General features: G+C 34.5%; 1 protein-coding gene across 16 annotated transcripts in view; it reads left to right on the forward strand.

Moving 5' to 3' along the window:
- Positions 1 to 21,188, forward strand: part of ANKRD28 (ankyrin repeat domain 28) — a 120,190-nt gene that overhangs the window by 89,401 nt on the left and 9,601 nt on the right. For all 16 annotated transcript variants that reach the window (XR_015276901.1, XR_015276900.1, XR_002861084.2 and 13 more), the window contains 16 exons: positions 4,126 to 4,204; positions 4,628 to 4,742; positions 5,154 to 5,236; positions 7,599 to 7,662; positions 8,970 to 9,038; positions 10,629 to 10,769; positions 13,479 to 13,590; positions 14,131 to 14,157; positions 15,074 to 15,148; positions 16,136 to 16,337; positions 17,771 to 17,858; positions 18,244 to 18,361; positions 18,961 to 19,180; positions 20,183 to 20,270; positions 20,367 to 20,450; positions 20,964 to 21,109. Coding sequence is in view for 13 of the 16 variants with exons in the window: in XM_086852409.1 (XP_086708535.1) it covers positions 4,126 to 4,204; positions 4,628 to 4,742; positions 5,154 to 5,236; positions 7,599 to 7,662; positions 8,970 to 9,038; positions 10,629 to 10,769; positions 13,479 to 13,590; positions 14,131 to 14,157; positions 15,074 to 15,148; positions 16,136 to 16,337; positions 17,771 to 17,858; positions 18,244 to 18,361; positions 18,961 to 19,180; positions 20,183 to 20,270; positions 20,367 to 20,450; positions 20,964 to 21,109 (1,711 nt within the window). In the remaining 3 variants the exon portion in view is untranslated. The remainder of the gene's footprint in view (positions 1 to 4,125; positions 4,205 to 4,627; positions 4,743 to 5,153; positions 5,237 to 7,598; positions 7,663 to 8,969; positions 9,039 to 10,628; positions 10,770 to 13,478; positions 13,591 to 14,130; positions 14,158 to 15,073; positions 15,149 to 16,135; positions 16,338 to 17,770; positions 17,859 to 18,243; positions 18,362 to 18,960; positions 19,181 to 20,182; positions 20,271 to 20,366; positions 20,451 to 20,963; positions 21,110 to 21,188) is intronic.

The raw sequence follows: 21,188 nt of genomic DNA on the forward strand, positions 1-21,188 counted from the left end.
TGAGGATGGTGAGGCACTGGAGCAGAATGCCCAGAGAAGCTGTGGATCCCTGAAAGTGTTCAATGCCAGGTTGGATGGGACTTCGAGCTACTTAGTTAAGTGGAGTCTTGCCCATGCTAATGGGGTTGGAACCAGGTGATCCTTATGGTCCCTTTGAACCCAGACTCTTCTGTGATGCTATGACAAATATTAACAAGCCAAGAATGACTGTTTTTCTAAATACAGGGCTGCTAGGGTTTGTTATTTTGTATGTTTCTGATGTAGAAGAAAGAAGTGGGCAGGGTTCCATTTCAGAAACAGCATTAGCTTTAGTTATGGGTTGCTTGTAATTAAAATGTGTTGTTTTCATACTTACCAAAATTCTTAAGTGCAGAGTTAAGCGAGTAGGACCATGTAGGGATTTTAAGCAATTATAGCGTCAAAAAAGCATTTGTCCCATTTCCTCATCAAAGTGTTTCTGTTGTAATTCTGTTTGTAGCATTTCTGTGGATTTATACCAGTATGACTGAATTTGGCCTGTAAATATGCACCTGAAGGCATGAACAGCCTTTCTTTGCCTATGAAAACTTAGCACTTGCACTGTGGAAAAGTGCAAGAACTGAGGCAAAATAAAATAATTTCCAAGTCAACTTCTACTTCCCTGGAAAGGCCTATAAAGATGAATCTTGGATATAATCAGAAGAGCAATCCCTAAAAGAAATAGCATATGTTGTGTAACTAAGAATGAATTGTGGATTTCAAATGAGATGGAATTAGGGTGTTCTTACTAAATATTTATTGAAACCAAGCATGTTCAGTTTCCAAATACCGAAGCTGGAGTGTAAAGTAGTTCTTAAAATGGCTATAAGATCTATTTTTCATCATAATTATATTGCTTGTGTAGGCTGATTCAATCATTTCCTCCCATGTGCAACTTTTACTGTGATTTTAGAGGTAAGAGTGGATATGGATGGTAATCTAGGTGCAGACTAGACAGTACTATTAAAGTGCTTCCTGCTGTGGATGACTTAGTGGGGAGAGCAAAAGGGAAACACTCTTATTCTTGATGGCAGATAGAGAAGTAGTTCCTTGGCATATCATTGAGAGCTGGCCTCATCTCAGGAAGGGATTATGTAGCCCAAGATAATAGAACAGTAGAAATATGTTACATGCTTTTTATCACCTCTGGACATAGTTTCCTACTTGTTTTCATAGACTTGTCAATTTCCACTGTAGAACAGTGAATCTTATTAGGTATTGCTCATTACTGCAGTACTCTGTCCTCACTATTCAGGATTTCCATGCATGGAAGAACACATTGAAATGACTACGTAATGGGACAATATTAATTGTTTTATGGACCCCATTGCTGCTTGAAAACTCAGTGACCTAAATAGAAAAAGTTTTTTACTTCCATTGGTGGTACTAGTACATAGGAATTGTTCCTAGGGGGAGATTGCATTTGGAGGAATGCTGTGACATGATAGACCTACATTTCCTCTCCCTCAGTGAAACTCAGTGGTCTGAGTACAGTTAATATGTCAGTAATCACTCAGTAAGACACCTTGTGCTGTGTATTATTTCTGTCTAGTAGGAATTATTGTTCTTAGCAAATTTGCTATGATCTAAGTATTTTGTGGATATATCTCCTCTAGTGATACAGGAGATTTGGGCAATTTCTTTCCTATTACTACATTTAGCTAAGTTTCTGTGAAGACAACAAAAGTTATCATTAGCTCATGGCTGTCCTGTCATGTGCTGTGATCCTGCCTGATCTTGTTAAATCAGCTGCAGTTGGCTTGATATTTAGAGAGAAGACCTTAAAGACAGAAAGAAAGTGTAATGGAAGCGAAGTTTAGAAGATACCCCCCTGCTTCTACAGTCCATACTCCTGGTATCTCAGGAAATAGTGATTTGCTTAATAGAGCATTGATATTTCATTGCCTAAAGAAATGTTTGGCTGCTGGTTCTGGTCCTATCCTTTTCTAGTGACAGTGTCTTCAAAGAGATTCTGAACACAATCCTATACCTAGCAGTTCAGCTTCAACATGGGAATGGTCTTCATTTAATCTTATACCTTTTCTATGTTTATATGTTAAACAGTTGCATGTTGTGTTATTCCTGGGCTGGAAAGGCACTTGAGACTGTTAAACGTAAGACAGGCATTCTCATAAAATCCATCTTCTTAAAAATCTATGTAAAGTGCATTTTTAATTAAATTTGAACAGAGTAACTTTAAAAATCACTTATTGGTTATATTGTGATTTTTTCATTTATAAGTGGAAAACGATTCTGTGGCTTATTTTGCTGTTACTCTTTGCAAGATCTTACTGAAGTTTTCTTGTGAGGGCTCTCGCTTAACTACAGTGCTCTTCAGTTTCTAATATTGTCACCTTAAGTTATTCCTGTGTTTTTGTGAGGTGCAGTATTAGATCTATGTTTTTTCAGCTCCATCTTCTTCCTCTCTATTAGCCTTCCTTTGAGATACAGATTTATCCTGTCTAAGCCAGTGAGACTGCAGGCTACTTTCATCTGAGCCCTGAAATTCTTCTGTCTGTTAATTCAGTAAGCTTATTTTATATGATAATTTTTCTTTAAATTAACAGATTCTATAGATTCTTCAGGTTAAATAAAGATAAAAGTGAGGGAAGAAGTCACCAGATGTCAAACAGTTGTTTTAAAGTAATTTGGCACAGAGACTGTTAATGGTTTGATAAAGAGACAAGAATTAAACTGTAGGGAGAATGATGAAAGCACAGAGGTTGCTTGGGAAGTTGTCACTTACGGTGTGTCTATTTGGCTTTTTCTTAAGGCCTCCAATGACAGAATTAAAACTGATTGCCTAATTTCTCAAGGGGATTTCAACCCCATTTTCTGTGTTTATTTACATTTGCTATGGATATGTGGATGTTGTGTTTTGGATTATTTATGGTCAAAGAAATCTGCTAGCTGGAAGATCTGGAGATAACTTGGCTTTCCTGATCAAGTGTTTTATTTCTTTCAATCAAGGTCTGAGAATTATATGTGTTTCACATATAATAGCGTTGTTAAGATGTTCAGGGCAGTGACACAGTGAAAAATTCCGTATCCATCCCTAAGAGGGTTTCCAGCAGACTTTCAGTGTCACATCCATAGAACCATGTCCATTTGGTGTCAAAAGGAGAGAAAATTTGGGAAAACACTTCTGCATATGACAGCAGTTTGTGATGTTTCAAAGATATGTTCATATCATATGTTCCCCTACCATCTTTGTCTAATTTAACTTTATATTTTGTGAATATTTCATACTCTTCAAGCCATCATTGAAAACAGATGCAGTACGCATGTGCGTTCCAGGGTCCTTGGATTTTCTGTGTTGTGTTTGCAATTTTCTGAGTGCATGTGAAGGAATTTTTTTCTGCAGTAAAGCTTTACCATTACCTGTGATAAGTACGAGAGGAAAACCATTCCAAAGTAATAGCAACAGGAAAAATGGGTTTGTAAGTCCATTGAGACTGAGCTGTAAAAAACTGAAGTTTCCTTGTGTGTTGGCCTGGTTCAAGAATGTCTTTACTGGGTGAATGACTTAAGTCCACATTTAAGGTGTGCATTTCAAACATAGTACCTAGTAGAGTTGAATTGTTCTACCCTAGGATTCCTTGTGGTTTATGATAAATTGCTTACAAACATTACCTGACAGAAATTTCCAGGAAACACACGAGCTTTATAATGTGTAAACACTTGTAGTAAATGCAGCTACTTTCTTCCAAGAAATAAACTTAAAATATTGTTTTATTTTAGCCTTCGGGAGGGGAGGGGTCAGACATAGACGTGTTGCTGAAATTTTGTGCTGTCATTATCCTCTTGAGAGTTATTATCTTAAGAACATAAGTATGAGTGAGTGGGCATCCCTGAGTTGTCACTTGCAGGTGGAAGAGTGGCTAAGAACAGCTCTTGTGGAAAGCTTGCCTTGTCATGCTGACTTGTCGTTGCCAGTATCTGTCTGGCAAAAGTGCATAGAAGTGATTTAAAGGGTGGAGTGTAGAAACAAAAAGAAGAAAAAAAGAAAGAAATGTCGTTTCTGTTGGTTTCTTTTTTGTCAGTTCTGATTCATTGCCGCTACAGGCCATAAGTAAACGTGGGATTATTTTTTTTTTTCTTTTCCAGAGTAAAGATGGGAAAACACCTTTGCACATGACAGCAATCCATGGTAGATTTTCAAGATCCCAAACCATCATTCAAAATGGTAAAAAGGGGGAGGGAGTATTTTTGTCATAAGCTTTCCAGTTTGGATATTTTCATCCTCTTGTATTGGGAACAACATGCTGAATTCTTTTCGTGTCCAGTAATAGTGGTGGAGTATGGCATATCTTTTTATAAAGTTTGATAAGTTACACTGATGAACCATTTATTTTTCAGAATGCAGGAATATATATATATATATATATATATATAGTTTTCCATAACCCAGGGTATAGAGAGTTTGTCCCATAAGGTTATATAATAAAATGCTTTTTTTACCACTAAAATATATATATACGTTTTAAATCCAAACTAGTCAGTCACTAAAAATTAATAACGTTGCTTGAACAATCATCAGTGCTGTTTTTCTCACAAAGTATCTGTATGCCTACATATACCCTTACTTAGCAATTACTCTTTATTATAGGAGCTGAAATAGACTGTGAAGATAAGAATGGAAATACCCCTTTGCACATAGCAGCTAGATATGGCCATGAGCTATTAATCAACACTCTGATTACGAGTGGTGCTGACACTGCAAAGTAGGTAACTTTACTGACATGAATGCAAGCTGACATAATTTACAAGTGTGTTTATTAGGTTAACAGAACTAATACAATTTTTAATATCATCTTCAACTTGAAATAGGAAATACTTTGTTTATTATCCTGTATTGTACTTGTAAGTAGCTAGTCAGTATATCACTATATATTACCAAAACAAATAGAGTTTTCTGTAATGTATTTGAAATAAGAGCTCTGAAAGTTCTAATAGGCTGTTGCACTCATAATGCATGCTGATAGCTTGGAAGTGTTTAAGATGTGAAGTTAGCTTAATATTCTAATTAGGTGGTTTTGCCAAACCCACCATGCATATGCACTTTGGCACACAATCATGTTTGTTTTATTTTAATTGTAATTGAAACTGTGATACCTGATTATGGTGTATCTTAGGCGGGGTATACATGGGATGTTTCCTCTCCATTTGGCAGCATTAAGTGGATTTTCAGACTGCTGCAGAAAGCTCCTCTCATCAGGTAGGATACTCTTTTAAATTCTTACAAGGTGCTTTTTACTTCATTTTTTATTTCACAGAATAGCTTTTTATTAAATCTTACTTTAGTGATACATAGAATCCTTATAGTTTACAAGCACCTTGGAGCCAATGATTGTTTTTTAATGGACAGTCCATTGTTAAAGTGAGTGCAAATTTTTGCAGACATAAGTTTAAAAAAAATACATCCAAATTTTAATAATGCGTTTGTAATTTCTTTATTATTGTGTTTGTGCCTTTCACGTTGGCCACAGAGGTGGGATGACTGGTTTAGATCATAATGAATCTTCAAGGAAAAAGATTGTGATAGTCTTTTTTATTACTCCATAGAGCATCTTATTTCCATTCTATTATGTCTTTAGCTTAATACAGATCAGTTATTCCTATCTATTCCTGTAGTGGGCATCTAATAGCTCTGAAGACTCTGTGGATCGTTATATTAAGAAACTGTTGCATTGGTATTATGTTGTTAATCAAATGCAAACTGCGCATTACTTTTGATGTTTGACTCCTCCCTGAAGATGTGGATTTTGCAAGGTCATTACTTCTCTTGTTGGCCAGAATCTTATGTGAATTCTTAGTTCTTTGAACCATTGCAATTCTGAGAAATTAGATTTATCCAAATGAAGCTTCTGGAACAGAACAAGAATAAAAATAAAAATAAACTAATAAACTAAATTAATCTGTATTAATCTGAAGGCACTTAATGTTTTTTGAAAAAAGTGGGGAAAAGAGAGTTGGGGAAAAGGAATAGTAAGAAGTTGCTTCCCCAGCTTTATGCTGTTCATTAGGGAAGCCTGGAAGAAGAACTAGAGGAATATAACTAAAGCTACCTACTGGTAAGGCTTTTTATTTACTGTCCTGTCAAGGGCAAACTTGCAAGGATTAACTTCAGGAAAGAACTGTCCAATACATGACAATATTTCAATTGGATGTGTTCAAAATGAGGGATACTGGCTCTTTCTCCTTCCCGCACATGCTGTGGTGCTGACTGTGCCCTTACTGGAGGTTCAGTATGGCAAAGGAAATCCGGTGCAGGACTTGCAAGTGGTTTCTGTGGCTTTTACATGAATTGAGAAAACTTTGATGCAAATCTAGCCTGGAGCAGATAAGGACTTGAACAGTATGTTCAGCCTTCAGGCTAGAAAGACTAAATAGTGCTAAGAGCTTTTAGTAGGTGCTCTTGGTGTGGGGATTGGTATGTGCAGAGTACGTGTCCTTCTTGGGGTTGGGAGATGTCTCTTTTATGTAAGTTGAAGATCTCTGATTTTTAAATTCATTAATATTCATGTGAAAACCTTAACAAAATGTCAGCAATCTGCCTTGTCGCAGTACTGAGTGACATTCAAGTAGTTAGTGATGGTAGACAAGTAACTTAGGGATGTGAAAAGGCATCAAAGGCTATTTTTCAAACCAAACTAGTAAACTCCTAAATTATTGGCAATAGAGCATTCTGATAAGAGCATAGTGGTGCATACAAAACCTGTTTTAGGGGACATGGAGTAGGAAAACAGCCTTGAAATAATAGTGTTCTTGAATAACATGTGTTGTTAGTTATCTGTTGTTGTTGAACAGTTCTTAAAAGGAAAGGAAAAAAAAAAAGCCATCATTCCCAGGTACAACAAGTGGAGATTTACTAAATAAGTTACATTGCACAAGAGCAAAACTCTCATGAGAGCATAGTAGTTTTCTCGAACCAAAAATGTAGCTTCGAAACCCGATATAAATAGTAATCTTTCTGTCAAAATGTATGTTTAGAAATGGAATTACACAGTTAAAGTTTGTGATCTTGGATTTGATGTTCCACAGCTGAGCCTTTTCAGAAAGAGAAAACTACAGTGTTCTGCAAAGAGCTCCTCAGTAATTAACTGCTATTTGCCATCACTCAAAAAAGTTCTTTCTTTGAGACTAAAGCACTAAACTCAAGGATAAAATTTAAGTAGCTCCTATATTTAGTAATACTGACTTCCCCAGAAAATTAATAATCTCTGCCAACAATGATAAATTCTAGCGTATTCCTAAATTTCCATGTAACCTGCATATGTCTTGTATTCAATAGTAAATGACACTGAAATATTAGCAGGTAAATAGAAGGAGAAAGAACACAGCCTCAGTGCAGCTACTTGTCTTTTACCTTACCCCTTTCAGTTTTATTTAAATGCCTGTTTTTCAATACATTGTAAATAGCAAGGACATGTTTCAAATGAAGTAATTTTTAATGCTTGAGTGCTCTTTTGCAAATAGCTGTTAAGTTTGCTTAGCAAGCATTTTTCTTAACAGCAGATGACAGCAGCTTTGTGAAAGGTGATGTTACATAATGATTTTACAAAATATTTGCTTTGTAGGTTTTGACATTGACACACCAGATGACTTTGGCAGGACTTGTCTTCATGCAGCTGCAGCTGGAGGGTGTGTAAAAAAGCATTCATGCTTTCAGATTCAGTGTTTCTTTTTCAATTGCTGATCATTCTTGTTCTTTTTCTCTGTTATCGCCTCCCTGTTTTTCCTGCCCTCTCCCCTTGGAACTTATGTAAACATGAAAATAATTTCAAGATGGATTCTATCTGCAAACAAAAAATTAATTAACTGTTCAGCTTAATAAGTTGTTGCTGGAGTACAGTGTCCAAGTATCATCAGCCTTACCTTAGGTTTATGTTTGGGGATGAACTGATTTATTTTTTTTAAAATTCCCATGGATGATGATAAAATTTTTAGAATTTTCAGCATTCAAAGATGTCATGCCCACCTCAGATCACTGTGGGACATGAGATAGAGAACAGCAACTTTGGGAAATTTGTTTTTACCAAATCCATAAATAAAAGGTCAGTCTAAATAAACTAAAAGCAATAATTAAATTCCAGAGCTTAGGTGGATGAAGTAGTCAGAACTACTTGCTCATCACTTGAGTTGTGATCCATATTGATTATTGTTATTGTATTGTAGGTTTTCTATAGCAGCTACTCAAAATTGCCGGGAAGAATTGGGTAATAAATTTCATGATACACTTTGTGGGACACAAGAACTCCATGATATTGATAATTTCATTTTTCTGTTTGAATGTTGTTTAATTAATACTGTTAAGTAATCATTCTAAGTCAAAAGTACTTGCTAGATACATCCTTGTTGCAAGTGAAAAAGGTTAAAATGCTGTCTTTTCATATAAAAACCAAATAATTTGTGACATATTCCCTCACTCATCTCCAGTTTAGGAAAGTTACCAAAATAGTGTTTAAATAATAAACAATATAGTACATCTATTATGATGACCATATTTTATTGAAAATTGATGATACAAAAAAATATACATGTTTCAACTTATATTTGGCCTTAAAAAATATGCAGTAAAATCTTGCCTCTGTGCTGGAATCCTGGTAGCAAAAGCATGTGACAAGCAGGTGTTATTTTTTGTTTGTTTCTAAAAATTGAATTTTTTATTGAATTAGGTTCATGTTTATGTGCTTTATGCATGCCATTTGGTATCAATTAAATTTATATATGTGGTCTTGAAATAATTGATATACTTTATTGGTTTGGTCCAGAGATTATGGAATCTATTTTACATACAGAAATGTATATATCAAAAATTCCACATTATAGTTCAACTCCATTAAAACTAACATATCAGATGTACATGTGTAGCAGTTCTGATATTTGTAGAGGCCAATATTAAGGAAATAATATTTGCAATCACAAGTAATAGTGTATTAATTTAATAGGAATTTGGAGTGCCTAAATCTTCTGCTAAATACTGGTGCAGACTTCAACAAAAAGGACAGATTTGGAAGGTAAGACATTCCAGATTTATGTACATTGGAAAGGGCTGTTAAAAGTATTGCAGTAGCAGCTTATTGATATGTGGCCAAGTCTATTCTCCAGTTTAAATGTTTTTTTTATGATAAGATGTCTCTAATAAACTGTGTTTCAGCATATGTTCTCAAAAGTCACAAAAGTATTTTGTAGTTCTGTTTTGTTAGGTAGGTGTTTAATCTTGTTTTTAAAGACTGAATTTCACATTCAACTGTAATTTTTGTGAACCTTTTTTCCTTATAACATGTATCTAATGTGTTTAAATTGCTCTCATCCAAAGACATTACTGATGTTTTCCTAATAATGTATTAGTCAATTTTATAAATCTGTGGCTATTTCTAAGCTTTTTTTATTAAAATACCTAATATTTTATTATAACTGCTTCACCTTTTTCATTTCACTATATCCTTACCTTTTTGTTTCCCTGTTTGAGCTCTGAACTCTTTTGGAATGACATTAATTTCTATTTTTAGTATAAGATTATTTAAGTTTAGATGGCAGGATCAGTACTCATGTAAAATCTCACATCACAGCATGGAAAATATGATTTTCCGGAATGTGAAGAGCATGAGTAGGACTTAAAGAAAAAGTTACGGATCCAAAGTTGTATTTTGCTTTAAATTCCACTTTCATTATTTCCTGAGAAAGGAACAACTATCTGTCACAACTTTTGTCATCAAATCAAAAGTTGGTGTTTCCTTTGGTTTGGTTTGGGTTTTGGTTTAACATTCATGTTATATACATCAATTTTTTCAGGAGATGGAAACTATTAGTTTAAAATGGAGAGAAATGGGAAAAAGACATTTTAAGGGATAGATCAAGGGAAAGAGAGATTAAGAGAAAGAGCCTTACTATCTCCTCAAAATCAAGATATTTATAGCAGCAATGTCTTTTTGAAAATAGAAAATGGAATTCTGAGTCATACTGGTATTTTTAAAATTTTAGCTAAACTGGCATATTTAGAGAATTGTTTATGTATTTGAAGCTGGAATAAGTTTTCTCTGAGATTGTACATCAGTATTAATATTTCATGGTTTTGTAACAAGAAGACAAGGTATATTTAACCGTGCCTCTGCTATGTCACTATAGATAAAAAGAAATAATAATGTTTTCCTCTCTTAGGCAAAATTGTGATTTGTGTATTAAAAATGTCTATTTGTGCAATTGTTGTATTTTACTTCTGCTATATTTAGTTGTTATGCAATTTTTGATTTGTCCATATTTTTCCATGTGGTTTAAAATTACTTAACAGAGAATAGTATTTTTAGCATAAACTGGATTTCCCTCTGTAAGTTTACACAGGAAAATTCACATTAAGCTTCCTTTAATATGAAGTTTGTGCATATTTTGGCTGGCAAATAAATCTGCTATATATTGTTCAGCATTGTTAAGTGGTCCCTAGAAAGTGGCCCTATTCTTTAGTACTGTAATGATGCATTCTTCAGCACAGATAATTATTTAAAAATGTAAGGAGGATTTAAGTTTCACTTTATTTTGCTTTTTCTGTCTCTAAAATATTATTTTGTTGTTATTTACCATTGTACTTTTTATTTAAATGTGTACTAAAGAACTCCACTCCATTATGCTGCTGCCAATTGTAATTATCAGTGCCTGTTTGCCCTTGTGGGATCTGGAGCTAGTGTGAATGACCTTGATGAGAGGGGTTGTACACCTCTGCACTATGCAGCTGCATCAGACACAGATGGGAAGTAAGTGGCATGCTTTGTACTAAAGCCTTTCTCATTAGGAGCATTTGAGCTGTGATTTTTGTGTGTGTTCTGCCTTCAGATTTGCCAAATGCGTTTCTTGTATTTTTAAAAATTAAACTTTGACAGTGGTGTGTGCATTGGATATAAAAGACTTTATGTAAAAAAATGTTTCAGAGGGAAGAAATTAACAATGGGAAAATGTATTGTAAAAATGTTATGTCCTATAATGCAGATTTCCTAAATCAGAAATTAATTGGGAGTAGAGTTTTTAATCCCATCTGCTGTGTAGTGGTTGAGTAAATATCCTTTGTGCAGGTTATTAAGTTAGTTGTGAGTAGTAGGGTCATTTTGCCTTAAAATCAAATTCCAATGATATTTCAATATAAGCTACATTATCTATTTGATTTTTGAGTAAACCAGAGTTGTAATGCCAAACATGACTATCTCTTGATAGTGTAAATTTTTATGATGTAGTTATGCTTTTCTTAATTAAATACATCCAGAATCTTTCATAAATCCACTGAACTCTTACATGTGTTTTCTAACCAAAGGTTATATTTGATGTATTTATTAATTATTTAAATGCTTATCTGCAAAGTGTATATAGGTAGCACCAGACTGATGAGTTTACTTAAGCTCCAGACTTTGGATATGTTGAGGAGACAAGAAGAGCATCTCTTCTTGTGCACACACTCATATATGCAGGTTGTGGTGTGCAGCAGCATGTTCCACCTGCACACAGCAACACCTTCCCTGGAGAAGTGCTGCTTTGTGCCAAATCTTTTTTTAATACAGCACCTTTTAAAGGGTGAGGTAGCAATAGGAATGAGGTGGTGTATAACTTACAGACTGGGTTTTGAAGGCTAAATAAAGAATACTTGCATGGCCATTTAACTTATATTTGAAGAATGCCTTTTTTATATAGAGCCAAATTTCAAAATTAAGTTGTCTGCTGCTTTTTAGAAATAATTTCAATTCGTGCTGGAGCTTGCTGAGATAATTTTACTTGAATTGCCCTCTTACAAGTTGAGCTAGGATTAATTTTAGCTTCCCAGTTGCTCTGAAAACCTCCAAACTATAATGGTTCTTCAGATGACATCGTTTTGCCATCTGTTTTACAAAAGGTATGAGCAGGAATGATGATGACAACACTGCAGAGCTTTGTGAGGTAACCCAAAGCACTGTCTCTGCAGCCCACAGGCTGTCGCCCTTCTGATTTACATTTGTGTCTCTGGAAGACAGGCTGCAAGCAGAATGGCCTGAGGAGAAGTTTTATATTGATGGACCAAGATGAGTAGTGACAGTTGGAAAACCAGTACTGCTCAGCTCATTTGAAGCAGGAATGAAGTTAAAAAGGATTACTGGAGTTGGAATATAAAGCCTGGGAAATAACATGTCAGGAAACCATCTATATGAAATTCCAAAAATATTTATGTGTGATTTTTATGGTCTTTGTTCAGACATCTTTAAAGACATATTTTAAAGACGGGGGTGTTTTTGTTGAAAAATTAAAAATAAAGTTGGATGATTGGACAAATGAAATGTAAGAACTGTAATTCTTACTTAATGAGACAAATTGATTTGTCTTTGAGTTCTCAGAAATCTCATCTCATTTTAATTGAAACAAAAACATGCAGGCACAGTTCATTAAAGAAATCCAGGTGTTTGTTTACTGGGCAAATAAAACCTGAATTGATTGGTTAAAAACATAGATATGCTTTACAAGTAGCTTTTTATCAGCTATACTGAACTAGTTTTAAAGTTACTTGCATCTTACGTTACATATGTTATTCTTTAAAACTCAAGAAATTTTACCTTTTTCATTATGTACTAAGTCCTTGTTTATACTAGGCAAAAAAAGATGGAAATTAAAGTGGACCTTTGATAAAGAGGTATTTAGTGATACCAGAGAGAAAAAGGGATGGTGATCTGCTGTACACTTCAGAATAAGGAATGGTTTCAGCAGCAAGTTCAAGGTCATGATAATGACTTTGGAAGCTGTTGCTGAAACGATAGACAAAATAAAGTTATGAAACAGCAGGGCTATTTCTTGCAATCATTCAGTGTGCACACATGGAGTCTGTTAAAAACAGAAAACTGGGGAGTGAGCTGACTTGAATTCCCCTTTTCTCATCCTCCTGGCTGAGTGTGGTTGAAACTGGGCTGATCATGTTCTGCCTTATAAATTTGTCTAGTGAAAGTAAGGAATGAATGGTAAGATATAAATATGACAGCAACTGAGTATTTACTGTGTGAATAAATTTTTTAAATAGTGTCCGGTAGTGGAAGTGTGTGTGTGTTACTCTTGAATGCTACCATGAAGAACTGCTTCTCTTCTTTCCATATAACATACAGAAGAAGAGATTAATGCAGAAAAGCATACCAAATAGTAATAATTGATATTAGCAAAGGTAACTGCAACTGTGTTACCTAGGAGGAAAATATCCTTGAAATACTAGTTTTAACCAAGTCAGATAACACAGAAGATGCAGGATGTCTGCAGAGAAGGATTATTTCAAATTTTGAAGCTTTGTGATTGACCTTTGATGTAATGAGGTAGCTTTCTCTAGTCCTAGCCAATATTGTACATTAAATCAGTGTCCCTGTGTGCTGTATTCTGTTTTCCAGTTGAATTGGAACAATTTATCACTTAGCGTTAAGTTGAAATTCAGCATTTAGATACATGGTTGCATATGTCAATTTGAATAGGTGCCTGGAATACTTGCTAAGAAACGATGCCAACCCTGGGATCCGAGACAAGCAAGGATACAATGCAGTTCATTATTCAGCTGCTTATGGTCATCGCTTGTGTCTTGAATTGGTAAGAGAACATATCCTATATGAAAGGTCTTCAGCCTCTGTGCAGATAAATTTAAGCATTTGGTAGTCCTAAAATAGAAGCAAGGTGAGGAGCTAGAATCCTATACACTGGCTTAAAAAGATGAAAAATTCTCAGATGAAGAAATAACTGGTGGAAGATGTGGGATATTAGTTTTGGTTTGTTTCTTAATTTAGATTACACCACTAATTTTTTTTTGCTGTTGGCTGAAATAAAATAACCACAAGTTATCCCATTGAGAACTTTAAGTTTCATGAGTGTCATTTGAAAGGAGCGAAAGAAAATATGGGGAAAACCTGCAAATAAAGGGTGCCGTATAAAATAGTCCATGCAGTTACAGTAACTAGTGGCCACATAATAGAACTTCAGATAATAAAGCTGTAGTTAGTTTTTGATTGTTCCCTTTGCAAAAATATGTATGTTATTTGATATGCTATGTTATACAACTTTAGTATTTTTATTAAAATTGCACTTTCATGTTTAAATGTATTCACACATGAATTGTGAATGTTTTTGTTACAGATTGCCAGTGAAACACCCCTAGATGTTGTAAGTGTATTATTTCTCACTTTTTAAGTACTACCATAGAGCAAAAGTTTTAAAAATACTGCTTATTTTTTATACTTATTCAACCATTACTTCAATGCATGAATATATTATTTTATTTCAACTACAATTTAGATTTAATTGGACTATAATTTTGAAACAGGAAATTATTTTTTAAGCCATGTGTTTTTATTTAAAACAGTTGGATGACCATGATATAAAAGTGATAATGAAAATGTTATTTGAATGTATTTGATGTTCTTCAAACACCTCAAATGTTTTAATTCTACTAATTAAATTTAAATATGTACTTAATTAAATATGTACTTAATTAAATATGGTCTTGAAAAGACCCAGAAGTTAGAACACATCTGAAAGTCACAAATAGAAATGTATATGCATAGATATTTTAATGGTTTAATGTTTTTGCTTTCTTTGAGTCAATTTTTTCTCTCTGAGAAATGTTTTCATGTTCTGAGAAGTCCATCCTGCCTTCTGATATTTCATATTGTTTTCTGCTGACTTTTCACCTAGTCAAAATGCTTACTTGGCTGATGTTTGGGGTTTTTTTCCTGCTGCTGCTGTCACCTGTCCTTGTCTTCCCTTCATATTCATCTTTCACATTGCTACTTCAGAAAAAAAATAGTAATTTTAATTTAGTTTCTGATTTAATTACTGCGTTATTATGCAAAATTGAACTACTGGGGTTGGAATATGAATACGGGGGAAGTGTTGCAGTTGACTCAAACTCTAAAAGGATCTCTAAAAGGAAGATCAGGACATCTGTAATCCTATACTATTCTTCCTACTTTTTCTCCTTTGCTTTTCAATCTGTGTATATGGGAAACTGTAGCAATTATTGCTGAGTGTTTTCAGAGGCGAGGGGTTTTTGCACTCACTCTGACCTTCTCTCTCTAAGCTGATGGAAACATCAGGTACGGACATGCTGAATGACTCGGACAACAGAGCGCCTATAAGTCCACTGCATTTAGCTGTAAGTGCTCAGTTCCTTAGTGATGACAGCTCATCTGGTAGCCAACAGTTGTTGCACAGGTTTATTTATTCTGGATTTTTTCAAAATAGGTTAATAAACAAAATGCAAACGTGTACTGATATTCCTGAATGAGGTATACAGGATGATTTTTCCACATCTCTTGAAATTTGCTTCATGGAACAACTTTCATGTGGAAACTTCTAATTAAAATTTGTGCTGATGAAACATTTATAAGGCTTGTTCTATAAGTAATTATGACTTTTTAATAATTACGTTGTTTTATTCTCATAATTGTTTTGTATGAGAAATACTTGATACTCTTAAGAAAGATTTGCACAAAGAGTAGTGTAGGACAGTGGTGAAATTCTGTCTACAAAAATATTCAAAATATAGAGTAACCAGCTCAATGTGTAGCTTTGATCTTTTCACTGAATTTAAAGCAATTGAAAAAAACACACTATACTTCCTGCTAATAGTTTCATGCAGAACTTAAATATATATATATATTTCTCTACAAAGTAAAAAAAAAATCTTTGAGAGTGGTAAATGAAAGCTATTTGTATTGCATTCTTATTGCAGGTGCTTTTTTAAAAAATATTTTATGTAAAAAGCTAAAAGGAATTACTTAAGTTTACTGATGTTCCTCACTTGAAATAATCTGAGGATGATGTAACTACAACATAAAGTGATGAAATGTGCAGTAGTCAGAATACTGTTATTTATGCAGTTTAAAGACAGATGACTTTCTGAGAGTAGTTTCAGTTGCTGACTGAAAAGATAAAATAGAAAAAAAAAAACACCAACCCTCTTACTGAAACTGTGGACTTTTTTAAATTAGTCCTAACTGTTGTAACTACTTATGTGCTGCATCACTCTTCTGCATGCTAAAATAAGAATAGTCTCTTTACAGTTTCATTTATGTAGTTCTGGCAAGAAAGGGAAAAATGTTAAGGATGGGAAAATTGAAGAATTTTCTTATTCTTGTAGGCCTATCACGGCCACCATCAAGCTCTGGAAGTTCTGGTACAGTCACTGCTGGACCTTGATGTGAGGAATAACAATGGAAGGACACCACTGGATCTGGCTGCCTTTAAGGGACATGTGGAATGTGTAGATGTGCTCATTAATCAGGGAGCATCAATCCTGGTGAAAGATTATGTCGTAAAGAGGACCCCAATTCATGCTGCAGGTATGTACTAGCCACTACCCTCTAAAATTTTGGCTTTTCAAGTGGACAATCTGTTTAGAAGTCTCTGTCATTAATGTTCGAAGAAGTAATGTTTAGGAACAGAGGACGTCTTTAAAGGTATATGCTGTGCCGAGAAACCTGTTGCAAAAGAGCTGTAGGCAGGAACCAGTATTAATCCAATAAACCAGTGGAGTCCAAGGAGTGCTGTTCCACACTTCCTTCTGGAAGGGTGCACTGTCCTTGTCCATTCAACTGGCTGTGCTGACAGGTGTCAGTGACATGTCCCTGATTCTCTCCTCGTCTCTCATGCAGCCCAAACTGCAGGCCCAAATTTAGATAGGCAAATTGCCTTGCCTGTCTTGACACTAAAATGCTTCTAAAAATTACTGGAGTCTTAGAGAATTTTGGCAGTTTGAGAAAAGACATGAAAACTTTCTTTGATTTTTTTCCCCAAGGATTTAAATGACTCCTGAGCATTTTCAAAATAACCAGTCCTTTGCAGTATTTTCTTGCTGACTTTCCTAGAAAATAAATTTCTAGGCCTGCCTTTCTTTGAGTCTAGAATCCACACTATGGTCTTATCTTTTTCCTTACATTAAAAATAGGCTTATTAAATTTGACATTTATAGTAATGGTGTTACAGAAATGTTGCAGTTAAAAAGAGCATTATGTACAAAACATTGCCATTCTCACCACTTAATTTGTTGTCCATGAGCACAAACTGCATTCTTCTATTTGATTGAGCTTTCCTAACTTTTTGTTAGCATGTCTGTCAGCTACAGAAACATGAATTGCTGCTGTGCTTGTGTGGACTGAATACTGCAGCTGTAGTTCAGAAATAATTTCCCTTCCAAGAAGCAATCATTTATCTTTCATGAGTTGCATATAAATGAGATTTCTCAATTTTCTGTTTGTTCTTTTTCCTTTTTTTTAACTGCTTGGTTTATTACATCTATGCACTACATTTCTTTCCCCTTTCTAAATGTGATTTCAATTATTATTTTATAACTGTGCACACACTACACTTGCTAACAAAATCTGACTATAATTTGCTAGGTATGTGCTTATCTGTGCCTTAAAACAAGCAAAAATTATGCTAATTCCTATATTTTAATGTTCCTTCTTGTGTATGTTGTATAAGTATATATTCCAATTACTTTTAATACGTGCAACCTCATTTATACATTAAAAAAAAAATCTGTTGGCAATTGATAGTTGAAATCAGTTGGTTCTAACACAGTACAGTAAACACCTGATTTCTAAAATTATTTTCTAGTGTTCATATTTTAATTTTAAGTTATAACAATGGTAAAGCTGTACAGTGGGTTTTCAAGCTAATGGGTTTTAGTCTGAGCAGGTAGGTTGCCATTCTATTTGAACTTACTACTCAAAGGCAATTAATGTAAACCCCATATTTTCATAATGTTTTACAGCTACAAATGGTCATTCAGAATGTTTGCGGCTATTGATAGGAAATGCAGAACCACAGAATGCAGTGGACATTCAAGATGGAAATGGACAGTGAGTTTAAATGATGGGCATTCTATTCTACACAAATTGTTGCATCTCGTAAAGGAAAAAACCAAGTATTTTACAGTAGTTATTTTTAACTCTAAGGAAATTATTGCAATAAACATAAATTTGGGAGTGAAAAATGTTCCTGTTCAATTGTGAGGAAACTGAAATGTGTCTTACTGCCCAAATGCTGAGAAAATGGATTCTAGTTATTTAATCAGAACTTCTGAACTGGGGCATGTTACATTATTTTCTCAAATCTAAAAAGCAAATGAATGGAAGGTCACTGATGATGTAAATCTTAACAGTGTTGATTGGAAGGATAGCAGTTATTATACTTGAGCTGAGTGCTAGTCTGTTAAATTTACACTTTATTTCTGTCTCTGCTAAGGACTCCTCTGATGTTGTCAGTTCTCAATGGGCACACCGACTGCGTTTATTCACTCCTTAACAAAGGAGCAAATGTAGATGCCAAAGATAAGTGGGGAAGGACAGCATTACATAGAGGGGTAAGAGAATATTCCCTTTCTCTCATTTCCAGTTTCCTATCTGCTAATTTCAAATAAAGTCTTAATATGTAGTGTTAATGAATTTCTCGTTATTCTCATCTTGCTGTTTTAATTTTTAATTGTATTTTTAGTTGCATTCAAAAAATGGATTCTGCCTGTTTACTTCTACCCTCAGAATTCCTTTGGACTTCTAGAACCTCCTAATCTCGCTGTAAAGTGTTGACTGGAGAGGACCTAGAGTACAGTTTTTTTGCTAGGGGGAAGGTAGTGTTAATGGAAGGAAGAAAGCATGATGTGTGCCACATGCCAAATATTTTGTTTATAGTATCTGCCAGATAAGACAATTGAATGAGCCCTAGAGATTAGTGATTCAATCAGAGTTACTCCAAGAAAATATTCTGTCATAATTATTGTAATACTTTGCTATTTTCCTGATAGAATGGCTGTTTTCAGGAATAAAAATAGTAACTTATTTTGCTTATTTTGTTATGCCTTAAAAATGCAAGAATTTGTCCGAGATTTGCTTGCTTTAGTTCTGCACCTTGTATACAAATACATTAATATTTTCAAACTGGCCCTTTCCTGTCTCCCTCTCACAGGCAGTTACTGGGCACGAGGAATGTGTGGAAGCATTGCTTCAACATGGTGCTAAGTCTTTACTACGAGACTGTAGGGGACGGACCCCCATCCACCTGTCAGCTGCATGTGGCCATACAGGTGTTCTGGGAGCTCTCCTGCAGTCAGCTACTTCTGTGGATGCAGCACCTGCAATGGCAGACAATCATGGCTATACATCACTGCACTGGGCCTGCTATAATGGTAAAATGCCTTAAAATACAGCTCTGAATCTATTTGTTGATATTGGGGTAGAAGTTATTAATACTTACAAAAGCTACATATAAAGTCCATCCTCTTTCAGTGAATGAGAGAAAATGACAGACCTGATATCTTGAAGAGGAATATATGATATGTAATATATTATATGGTTACTTTTGTCCTATATTTTTGACTTATACTATCTTAGTTTTATGCCTCAAGGAGTCTTTAAAGAAATTCAACATAATACTTTTGAACAGAAATGTGCCACACATCCCAAAAAAATAACTTCCTTAGGGAATGGTTTCAGATTAAATCTGTTTTTAAACTTGCTTCTTATCAACTATGGTAGGCATAAGAAACTCAAGTCTATAAAAGTGTTTCAATAAAAATTTAATTTTTTCTTCTCTAATACTTTTCATGGATTTGAGAGTGAGGGAGGCCCTTAAAGTGCAGGAAAATCATTCAGCTCTTTTGCTGAAGATTTTGTTCTGTGTGTTCATTTAGAACATAGTAGAGGTTATTTTTTATTTCATCTCTGAATTACATGATAGAGAAAAATCAAGAAGTAAGAGATTAAACCTACATTTCACCAATAATTATTAAGTGAATAACTACTGAGCTGATGCAGCTGGGTGATGATTTCAACTAAATGTGGAACAAAAATAAACCTGAAATGGTGGAGTTGTTTTCATGGAGACAATGTACAGAAGAATTTGAAATGCAGAGGTGTAAAGAATTAAATTAGGTATTCTGGGTGTTCTTTAGACAGCATGAGATACCTTATAAATTTCATTAAGTTTTCAGTATTACATGTCAGTTTGATTTTTAGGAGTCTAAGAATGTATTGGTTCCTAAATGTAGCCCTGTTTAATAAAACCAGTTTTTCTTTAAAAGTTTCAACTACAGTACTGCTTAATCTAATTGAGATACATACTTTTCATTGTAAGCTGTAGTTAAACCTTTTTCCTTCTTTTCAATATATAACTCTTATATTTGCTTTAGGTCACGACAGTTGTGTAGAGCTGCTCCTGGAACAGGAAGTTTTTCAGAAAATGGAAGGAAATTCTTTCAGTCCCTTGCATTGTGCTGTGTAAGGAAGTGCAAAATTATTCTTCATAAATTTAATTGCTGTATTTAACAAAGGATTTATCATTCTGTAAATAACAGTCTGTTTAATTCATTATAGGATAAATGACAATGAAGGTGCTGCAGAAATGTTAATTGATACACTAGGTGCCGGTATTGTAAATTCAACAGATTCTAAAGGAAGGTAAGAGTGTAAATGCAGAAAGAATGCTTGTAATGTCATACAATGGCTGTGCTAAATTCTTCAGTTGTTTGGGGGTTTTGTATTTGCTACTTAATGTTAATTCCTCATTCCCTTGGTTTTATTCTTTGAAGGTTTCTGGTTTATTCTGTGCTAGAAATAAATTTTAGATTTTTAAAATCCTGTTTTGATTCAGTAAACTTGAATTGGCTTTTATTATACAGGCAACTTAGAGCGTGTTTTAAATGTAATCACTTTGTGGATAGAGCTTTATGCATATTTTGTTTTTTCTGAATCAAATTTTATCTCTATTATAAACTGCGTGGGTGGCGTTAGTTAAAACTAGAAAGGGACTTTTCAAAGGCAGCAGTCACAACTCCAGGAATACTGATTACAAAGGATCAGTGGGAGAGACTGCAGTCTTTTTCATTTGTAGGATCACAGCCAGAGATGCCCCTTTGAATACAGCAGAAAGCATGGCTGAACATGGCCATATTGTCTTTTGATCTGTTGTAGAACTCCTCTGCATGCAGCAGCTTTTACAGATCACGTTGAGTGTCTACAGCTTCTGCTTGGTCACAGTGCTCAAGTAAATGCTGTAGATTCTTCTGGGAAAACACCTTTAATGATGGCTGCAGAAAATGGACAGACGAATACAGTTGGTAAAGAGAAAGCTTTATGTATTTCTGCTTTTAGCTTTGTTAATCTTACTGTGGGTGAAGTACCCTTACAGTTAACATT

Source organism: Cyanistes caeruleus, chromosome 1 (assembly GCF_971803275.1).
Source record: "Cyanistes caeruleus chromosome 1, bCyaCae1.hap1.1, whole genome shotgun sequence".
NCBI classification, from domain to species: Eukaryota; Metazoa; Chordata; class Aves; order Passeriformes; family Paridae; genus Cyanistes; species Cyanistes caeruleus.